This window comes from Camelus bactrianus, chromosome 21, assembly GCF_048773025.1.
Source record: "Camelus bactrianus isolate YW-2024 breed Bactrian camel chromosome 21, ASM4877302v1, whole genome shotgun sequence".
NCBI lineage: Eukaryota > Metazoa > Chordata > Mammalia > Artiodactyla > Camelidae > Camelus > Camelus bactrianus.
This window is the reverse complement of record NC_133559.1, coordinates 961,338-971,599: the sequence shown is the minus strand read 5'-3', so window position 1 is coordinate 971,599 and position 10,262 is coordinate 961,338. Positions and strand designations below refer to the sequence as shown.

At 63.8% G+C, this 10,262-nt stretch overlaps 1 protein-coding gene across 1 annotated transcript; it reads right to left on the bottom strand.

Annotated features, from left to right (window-relative positions):
* Window positions 1–5,681: 5,681 nt before the first annotated feature.
* Window positions 5,682–9,247, bottom strand: LOC123612213 (uncharacterized). The gene is made up of 3 exons (XM_074349967.1): window positions 9,244–9,247; window positions 8,591–9,142; window positions 5,682–6,660 (listed from the first exon to the last, which is right to left on the bottom strand). Exons 1-3 carry the CDS (start codon window positions 9,245–9,247, stop codon window positions 6,116–6,118), a joined length of 1,101 nt encoding a protein of 366 aa, XP_074206068.1. The 3' UTR covers window positions 5,682–6,115.
* Between the last annotated feature and the right edge of the window lie 1,015 nt (window positions 9,248–10,262).

Sequence of the window (10,262 nt, the reverse complement as noted above, 5' to 3'; positions counted from 1 at the left end):
GAGAGGAGAAGGGGGTTGGGAACGGGTGCCACCAGCTGGGGGCGGCCCCCAGGGCTTCCTGGAGAAGGAGGCTCGCAGTGAAGGCCATAGCTACGAGGTGCGCTGCCCCGGGACCAAGCCCAAATGGCTGGTTATGAGGACGCGATGCCCGAAGATGGCGACCGGCCCGCGCAGGCGCCACCCAGGGCCGAGCTGTCTCCTCAGCTGCGCGGCGGCCGCTTCCCCGGAACGGCCAGGGCGGCTTCAGACAACCGCAAAGCGGGCTTCGTGTCTGCACACACAGCTCAAGAACCACGAAGAAGGTCTCACCTCCACGGCCGCCCAGCGGCTCGCGCGGGGGCTTCGGGCCACCCTGGGCCGTCCTCCAAGCGCCAGCGGCTCAGCCCAGCCCCGTGACAGCCCGGACGCTGCCGGGCCAGCCACGCGCCGAGGGCGCCCGACACACGACGCACGCAGGCGAGTAGGGGAGAGCCGGGATGCCTCGGGGAGGAGACAGAAAGGCGAGCAACTGAGTGGACCCCGAGCGAGCGCACCTGCAGGCCCCGTGGCGGCGGGGGAGGGTCACAGGAAACACGCAGGCTGCCCTGGGGCCCGCCCGGCCCACAGTGACAGCCAAGCCGCAGACCCAGGGCCGGGGGGGGGGGGGGGGCACGTCCTGGCAGGGGCTTCTGTGGGGAGGGGAGACAGGTGGCAGGCAGGTGGTCTGCAGGTGACAGGCCGGGGTACGGCTGGGCTTGTTTGGCAATCAGGGGGATCTCAGTCAGCTGAGCAGGACTGCTTCTCGGTCTAGCTGGTGCTGGGGAACAAACAGCTCTATTTGCAGCTACTCAACAACGAGACAAAAAACAGGGCCCTGGAGGTCAGGGTCCAGCCTGGTCACAGGTCACCCAGGGGGATCAGGGGTCTTACAGAGTCCCGAGGAACATAGATGGGGCTTCCTCCGCATCATTCAGGGAGGTCTTTGCAGGATGCCGTCTCTCAGGGTGTTCGGAAAATAGGAAGTTTGTGGGGCTCCTAAGTCCCTGTTTTCTGGGAGCACAGGCTCAGAGGGGAGCTCCCCAGGGACCCCGGCTGCTCTGGCATCTCCTAGAGGAGTCCACTGCCCCGGGACCCAGCGTGGAGCCGGGGCGCGCGGCTGCTCCTGCCCCACCGGCCTCCTGCGAGAGAGGGAGGAAGTGGGGCACACAGCTCAGGAGAAGAGGCACCAGGGTTCACTGCTCACCGCAGACGAGCCAGCACCAGGCGCTGTCCCCTTGGCAGCCACATCCAAGGGCATTTACCCCGGGGCCACACACACTCATCAGACAGCCAGGCTGAGGGGGAGCTCTGGATGGCGCTGAGCCAACACCGGACACCCGCGGACGGTCCCTGGGGCCCCGCGGCTCTGCGCACGCTCTCTGAGCACTGTGGGCCTGCTCCTGGGAAGCACGCACGCTGGCTGCTGCATCACCTCCACGTGGCAGCGACAGCTCCGATGGTCAGGCGTCCAGGACGGCTCCACCTCTTAGGCACAGCAGGGGTGTTTCACTCAGGTCCGGGGGATCTCTGGGCCCAGTGGCAGAGGACCACTGGTGTGCATTGTTGCATACCAGCGCGTTCACTTTTAGCCCCTTGGGGTGGGAATCTGGAGCAGACCGCCCAGTCCTTGTTGCTGTAAACACGGAGCACCGCCTGTCACAGGCGCTGTCCCAGGTAAGGGGTGAGGGTGCCCAGCCAGGTGGCCGGGATGTCCCCCGCCCAGGTGCCCCCACCCTGCCATTCCCCTAAGCACGGAGTTGGTAGTCACGGCGTTTGTGTCCCTCCCCAGGGCACTGCTCCCTCTGAGGGGCCCTTGGCCCCTCCACCTCAGGCACCCAGACCTCCGGGCTTGGCCCACCCCGCCTCCCCGCACTGGTAGTTCTGACATGCTCCCTGGGGGTGACATGTGGGAACCACTGTCCTGAGAACCAGGAAGTAGAGCGAGAGAGGGGCTTCGCTCTCGAGAAGTAACACGGAAACAGAGGGAGAGGCTGCTGCAGACCAGGTCTGGGGACCCGGGACCGCCCAGCAAAGCTCCTGAGAGCAGCACGTAAAATAAATCGAGGGGCCGAGGGCTCGCTCCTGGGTGTCAGAGCAGCAGCTCAGGGACCTCTCCAACCCTCAGAAGTTCCCTTTAATCATTTGTGGCGGGTTGGGGGTAGGGGTGCCCAAATTAACTTCTTTCCGACGGTCATCTATGTCCTGGATGAGGCTCAGTAAAACAGTTAATCTCCCTGTTGATGAGATGTTCCTGTGTGCACACACACAATGAAAGAAAAGGAAAAGGAACAGTTCAGGCAGCAAAACTGGCAGGGCAATGCAGCCAGAACCCTGGTGGGAGCAGCCTCCCTCCACCCTGTCTTCACTGGAGGCAGGGGCGCCCAAGCCCTGTGTGGGTGGTGGTGGGGAGGGGTACCGAGAAAGGCCAGGAGGAGACCCGAAGCCTAGCCTGGCCCTTGGTTTGGTTGGAGAGGCAACCTCAGTGCCAGGAGGCCGTTAAGAAGGGACCAGGCCAGAGCACGACGCAGGAGCAGAGTCAGCAGCAAACGCCGCCCAGCGCGGCTGCGGCTGCAGGGCTCGGAGCCGTCAGCAGTGAGGCCAGGGCGGGCCTCCTAACGCCAAGGCCTGGCCCGGGCCCTCAGTGGCCACAGGAGACGCTAACGCCCAGGTGCCCACTGCACCCAGCCCCTCTGTCGCCCCGCCTACTCCCTCATTCCCGCCTGCTTCCGCCCCACACAGGTGCCCCACTGCACAGGCCACATTTGGGCCACCTCTAGACACACAGACTTCCTCCCAGGTGTCCACGGAAAATCTGTTTTAATGAGCGTCGCAGGAGCCCAAGGGGAAAATAATCTCAAAGGGCATGCGGATGGGTCAGTGCCCCAAGCCTTTATCCTGATCACAGAGGCGCGATCGCAGAGGGGGACAGGTGACTGCGCCTGAAGGTCTCCGGGCTCAAGGTCCTCATCGCAAAAGGGGGACAGGTGGAGGTCCCCCCGACCGGGTCGTCACTGGGGTAAACGTGAGTCCTGCGTGCACTGGGCTTTTCCCAGGCCTGGAGCCCCTGACCGTCAGTAGGGACCACCACGAGGAGGGTCCAGTGTGGACAGGCCAGCAGGGTCCCTGGTCACCTTAGGTGGCCACTGTCCTGCCACTGTCATGTACAGTGGCCATGCCCACTTACCCATGCACTCTCCCCTCACTGGTGGATCAGGAGGATTGACAGCCACGTGCACCTATGGAGGGCCAAGCATCGGTGCGTCCAGCTTGGCCACCACAGCCAGGCCGGGTCAAGGCACCGCTTTCCCCGACCCGCGTGGGGCCAGACCAGCCAGCACACAGGAGGCTGCCTGTTGGGCCCTTGACCCAGGAGCCAGCGCTGCCGGGTCCTGGCTGCCCCCATGAGGCCCTCGGCCCAGGCTCTGCTAGCGCTTGAAGTCACAGCAGAGGTGACAACCGCTGATCTGGGTCCCAGCTGCCATTTTGAACCCACCTTCCACAGGGAGCCTGGTCCCTGGGCAGTGAGGGGAGGAAACGGGCCTGAAGTTCTGAGTGCCGTGGGCACCCCCCGAGCTGGCCCAGAAACACATCTCGCTGCTGGGTGGGGGCGTTTTCTGCTACCTGCCCCCTGAATTGTCAGTGCCTTTGGCTGCAGTGTCCACCCAGATAAGAGATGGAGGTGGAAGCCTGCCCACGCCCTGAACTCTCCCATGGGCCCTGGATGAAGGGGGCAGTGGTCAAAGCCGGCCTCACGGGAGCAGAGCTTGGACGCTTGGGGGCGAGGGGCTCAGGAACGGCTTCCTACTTCTGGCTAAGGGGCTGGAAGAAACACAGCACTCTGCTCTGTCGACGACGGTGGCCCAGGCTGAACGCAAAGGGAAGGAGGCAGGAGGCTTAGGTACCGGCTGTCCTTGGCACACGTGCGTGGCCAGTTGGAGAAGACCTCCGAGCCAGTGGGGGTGCAGCATGAGGTGTCTCTGGGTGTCGGTGGTGGGGCTGGGTGCCCTTTCTGTGTGGCACCGTCCACCTTAGAAAATGCCACATGCTGGCTCTGCCCACAGCCAGACTGACAGGGGGTGTCACCAGAGACTGGAAGCGCATTTCTGTAATACCTGGGAAAAAGTGCTTGAAGTGGTAAGTAGGAGCGGTGGAAGGTCATAATTCTACACTGATGGAGGCTGGGGCACCCCCAGCCTCCCGTTCCTCACCTCCCACGCTTCTGGAGGCGGGAGCACTACCCTAATGGAACCCCCCTGGCCAGGACACCCTCAGGTCCTAGCTCACGGGGACAGAAGCCCCTGGGGAGCTGGGAGCTAAGAGCCACTGGCAAAGGGGTGTCTGCTCCTCTCCTGGCCCTGTCAGCCGCCAGCAGACAGGACCCAGCAGGGAGCAGACCAAGGGCGGCAGGAGGAGCCAGGCAGGGGGAGGGCAGCCCTCAGACGATGCTGAAACCAGGCCCCTGCTGCTGGGGTGGGCGCCCAGCTGCCTGATGGCCCACGACCCCACTCTTGCCCATCTGCATCTTCGGGGGGGGGGGTCTCTCAGACCCCACCGTGGCTGGTGGTGGTGAGGCAGGCTGGGCGCCTCAGGGCTCCTCTCCTTGGCACCCGCATGACCGCCCTGGAATTCTGGGACGTGAGGCAGTAGGTGATGGGGTTGATGGGGCTGATGGGGCTGTTGGTGTAGACGCAGGTGTGGCAGAAGAGGAGGACCCAGGGGTCCTGGAGAGGCTGGGCCCCCAGGGGGCTGAGCAGCACCAGCGTGTGGCAGGGCGTCCTCAGGATGGCAGAGAGCAGCACGACCACCATGCGCACCTCGGTGACCTGTGGGCTGGCGGGGCTGGGGAGCCACTGGTGCTGGGCCCACCACATGGCTGGTGGCCAAGCAGATGCCACCAGAGCCACAGCCATGGCTGCTGCCCCAGGACGAGGCTGCTGAGTAAGAGATGAGAACGTTACTGAGATAATCACACGACTGCTGCGTGTCCACTGGGCGCTGTGCTAAACGTTTCCCGTGCAGGGACCCAGGGCCGGCATTCAAGGCTGTGCTGGTTGATACGCTCGTGAAACAGTCCCACCTCCGGTGGTAAATACCCACGCCCTGAGCCTCTTGTGCACCCTGCCCCCCAGGCCTCTCAGGTTCCCAGTGAGCAAAGACTGGATGCTGGGAACGGGGCCCTGGGACCCTGACGCCGCAGTGAGGCCCGGATGGACGGCACCACTGCTGGCACTCTGGTTGCCTCCCCTGCATCGGCCTGCCCCCCAGTGTGCTGTTGTCACCTCCACTTGAAGGACGAGAAATCAGGGGCTCGGGGGGAAGGACCACACAGCACGCACACCATGAACCAGCTTTTCCTGCAGCCTGCTCGTGCTCACCACTGTCCCAAATGGCCCCACCTGCACCCATTCTGGTGGGGGGTGGGGGGATGTCTGTGAGGGGGACGTCCAGTGCGGGGGGCGGGTGCTGCACCCACACCTCTCCCACATCCCCCATCTCTGGCAAACCAGCCCCTCCCATCCCAGGAGACCTCGTACCTGCTTCCTGGGAGAAGGGAAGCCTCTGGCCCGGGGGCAGCTGCCGGTCACGTCCCCACCAGGCCTGCAGGGCTGCCTCTCTCAGGCTCCTGCCTCCCATCGGGCCTCACTGCCCGCGTGCTGGAACCTGTGCTGGGGCAAGTGGGCAGGGGGAATAAGATCCTTGCCATGAGCCCGTAGAGGGCGGTGGCCACTAGCAGGGTGTGACAAAGAAGACCGCAAAGTCCAGCAGGTAGATAGGCAGGCAAAGGCCGTGGGACACCCTGCAGCCGCACCTCAGGCCCCGGTCCCCGTCCACATCGAGGTCCATCAAGAAGAACCAGAGCAGGCAGTAGGTGGATGTGGCCCCCTAGACTCCTGCCATGATGCGCTTGGCCCGCGCCAAGGTGCACACGGTATGTGCCCTCATCCGGTGGCAGATGGCGATGTACCTGCGAGCCACAGGGTCATGTGACCCACCCACCTGCCCATGTGATTGGGCCACAGTGGGGACACTGACCCCGCTCAGCCAATCAGATTCCCCGCTGGGGACCAAATGTGGCCTCGATGGTTGAACTGGCCCTTTAATAGGGATCTGGAGGGCCGTGACCATCTGGGAAGCGAGGTGGCCATGCTGAGGGAGACTCAGGGGCTGCAGAACACAAGGAGCCAGTCTTGAGAGGAGAGAGCAGGGGGTGAGTCGGAAGAGCAGAGCTGGGCTCCCTCTCGGGGGTACAGATCAGAGCCAGAAGAGCCCCAAGAGGGTGCCCAGTCCAGCGCCCACATTCCGGGCGGGAAAACTGGGCCCAGAGAAGTGCAGGGTGCCTTGGCGTCCCGCAGCAAGTCAGCAGCTGTGGTGAGACGAGAACCTGCTTCCTGGCGCCTGCCCCCTCACCCACCCTGGATGCCAGGTTACTCCAGGGCCCCACAAGCTCCCCCCCATAGATGGGGAGCAGCCTCAGTTTACCGAGGATCACGGCCAGGAAGCCCTGGCGTGCAGGAGGGGCCGGGAGCGCCAATCTCTCCACGGTGAACTCCAGGACGGAGCAAGAGGAGGCACTGATGCCCAGGAAGCCAATGCGGCCACAGACCCACTGCCCGGCCAAGCTGTGGGAGACGATGGGCAGCCCTGCGGCCACCAGTATGGCAAGGTCAGCCAGGGCCAGGAGGGCCAGGTAGCAGTCAGTGGGTGTGTGTATGTCCTATGTGGTCAGCACCACCAGGACCACCACGGCATTGCCCACAATGCCCACAGCGCACACGAGGAGCACCAGGAAGACCGAGGCCACCTTGTACACGACAGGGCTTGGGACAGTGTCCCTGACAGCCAGGGACACCTTGCTGGGGGTTGCCCGGCCTCTTCCCGATTTCTGTGTTGGCTGTGCAGGCACTGGAGGGGGAGGGGCTCCAGGAGGCATCCACTGCCCGCGGCTGGGCCTCCGTGAACACCGGCCTGCTCTGAGAGCCCGGCCCTGGGGACATGCAGGGACCCAGCACTTGGGACGGGACTTCTCAGCCAGGTTGAGAGAGGACCAGGAGTGCCTGTTCTGGGCTCTGCTGTAAATAGTGTCTGCGAGTCAGCCACTCTGCAAGCCTCAGTCTCCTGGTGCATAAACACAGACAACGGTCGGACCTAAGCCGTGAGCTCGCAAGGAGGCTGAACCCGGAAGAACGCCCGGCGAGCCCTGGCCCAGCTGCCCTTTGTCGTCAGGACGCCACACAGCATCTCTAAGCCCAGCTAGCTCAGCTGTGAAACGGGAGAACTGAGGCACCGGCTTCTCGGGGACGTGGTGAGATTCCCACGAAATGGCGGGGCCTGGAAAGTTCTGGGCCTGGAGGCTGGTTCCGGGCCCATGTCTGCTATTACTGGTAACATTAAGGCTTCAGTCACGCAGGGCCTGCTTCCCCACCTGCCGGCAGCTGTGTGGACTGAGTGAGACGGAAGTGCCCGGGGGCCCCGGGAGCCCCAGGCCTCGGCCCCCGCAGGCTCTGCTCCTGATCCGGGAAGAGCCAGCCAGCCTCCCACCTGTCGTGGTTCCCGCACGGTCCCACACCATGCACAACCCACCCCTCTGCCCTCTGACCCTGCTGGTGTCACTGGCCAGAAGGACCACATGCCAGCTCCGTCAGAGCCTGGACTCCCGCCTCCGCAGCCCCGCCCCCCATCAGCTGCACCGACCCAGGGCCCGAGCGGAGCCGAGGCCCCTGCAGCGCAGCGGAAGCGGCACCCCCTGCAGCTCCCACGAGTCAGGGCAGGGCTGGGAGAGAAGGGGTGGCCCCCAGGACACAGACCACACACCCGTGCGCACACACTACACACACAATACACACAAAACACAACATGCCATAACACACACACAGCACAACTCCCTGTGCACACCAACATGTGGAAACACACCACTCACAAACCCAAACCCCCCTCCCTGAACAGCACACCCAACACACCCAGCCGTCCACGACACACACGTGGGCACCACACACACACCTGTACCCACACGCAGGGACCCAAACGCACACACATAAGTGCACATCACAACTCGCCCACACCCCCACAACACGGGTGTCTGCTGTAACCACAGACACACACTGTCCACACTCACACGCCCAGGTGCACTAGGATGCAGAACACACCACACAGCTGTGCCCACAGCGCCTGCAGGCACTCCCCACACTTGGTCCACGTGGCCTGTGGCCCCTCACTCTCCTGAAAATGAGCCTCCCTCCTGTTTAGCTGGAGGAGACAATCGCCCCAGGGTCCCAGCAGCCGCTGTGACCCCCAAAGTCTCCAATTCCCTTCGGCTGCTGGAGGCCCGTGGCCCGGGGAACAGAACCCAGCAGCTTCCCTACCTGCTGTGCAAGCCCCCTGCAGCGGGGGGAGGGGGCTCACCCATCCCTGCGCCTTGGCATCTCTGGGACCCTCCCCCTCCCCACCTCCCTCTTCCCTCCTGCCTGCATGCGAGCCTTTCTCCACAAGACGTTCCACCAGCCAGGCAGCTGGGACCATCGTCTCCCAGCCCAGCCCCGCCCCCAGGAGAAACTTGGCAGCACTGAGAACTTACTGGTGAAGAGCCTCAATGCCTTCCTCCTCCTCCCAGAGGGAGACAGAGAGGAAAGGCGATCCCACAGGCAAGGCTCCTGTCCTGCAGCTGCAACGCCACACACGTCTGTACGTACGTGCTGGGAGCTTTCACACCCAGACACGGGGCCCTGCAGCTTTTCCCAGCTCTGCCACGCCCCTCCGCCCACACCGTGGGGCCCAGCGCCTGCCGATGCAGCTGCCCTAGCAGGCAGCCCCGTGAGAAGAAAGCCCAGGACCACAGCACCCCCTGCCTCCCCCAGGCCACGAGTTCGGCAGGCTGGGAAGGACCGGGCTAGCCAGCCGAGCCCTCCGGGCCGGACGGGAGGGGGCAGAGACCCAGGGCAAAGGTGGGGAGGGTGCGGACCAGTCCCCCTACCCGTGAGTGGCCAGGCTGGGATTACCTGGTGGCTGCTGGGTGTCTGGAATCTGGAAGGGACTCTGGTGTGGGGGCCGCCCCGAGGACACTCCACCGTGATCTGGAGGGGAAGGGACCCTAAGCGCCTCCGCAGCACGTGCCAGCAGGGAGACGAGGCTCAGGACGTGTGTGGCAGCTCAAGAGAAGGGGCCCGGGCCTCGAGGCTCCAGGGAGCAGGGCTGCCCCACCCTTCCTGCTGGGGTGGGGCTGCTGTGTACCCATGAGGGCTAGCCTTTGGGAAGAGACCCTGAAGGGGCCCCTCAGCAGGAATGTCCCCAAACTGTCTCCCCCAAATGGCCAGGGGCCTGGCTCCTCAGAGGCATTTAAAACGCAGATTCCAGGCCAGGCTGTGTGTCACAGGCACGCACCCCAGGACCTGGGAGGGACCCGTAAGCATGCAGGTTCCTGACCACTGAATTGAATATCTAGGAGCAGGCCCTTGAACGCGTGTTGTAGTGGCCTTCTCTCCCAGGAAGGACAACACCTGCTGTCTTTCTGATTTTTACATTTTTATTTTGGAACAGAATACACTCAGAGAAAGGCGCACAGAACATGAAGGAAGGTTGGTGAGTAAAGTGTGCACGCGGTTACCACCCCTACCCTGGCTGGCTTCCACTGCTGTGCCATCCAGGAGCTTCTGTAACCAGATCCACACGTGATGGCGTCCTGCTCACTCCACTGAGGTCAGCAGGCGGAGAGTCACCCTGGCCATGTGTGCAGTAGCTCACCGTTCCCTCAGCTGTGTGACTCTCCCCCAGAGGACTGGACTGCAGTGTGTCCACGCACCACAGGCTGTCGATGGACTTTGGGGGGTCTCAGCTTGGGGGAATCACAGACACCACTGCTGTGGACACTCCTGTCCAAGAGTCCTGGCTGAGTGCATTTTCATCAGCTTGATCCAAAAAGTACGATTTCCGGGACCTGGCTGGACTCAGGACCACAAAGATGAGTGGAGAGGGGGGAGGACCGGTGGGGAGGGCAAAGGGTGGCAGAAAGACGGCACACTTGGCAGGTTGTGGTTTCCAATGCCCCCAACACAGCACCCCAGCCCCCACAGGGCTCCCCGGAGCACTGGGAGGGCCTGTGGGGCTCAGCGGTGCCTGGTGGACAGAGGGTTGCCTGTCTCTCCCCTTCTGCTGCTGCCACGCCCAGCCCACCTCTGGCTCCTCTCCTGCCTCCTCTAGGATGGTCCTCCCCCAGGAATTCAGCTCCCAGGACAGCTCCCAACTGCGGTCCT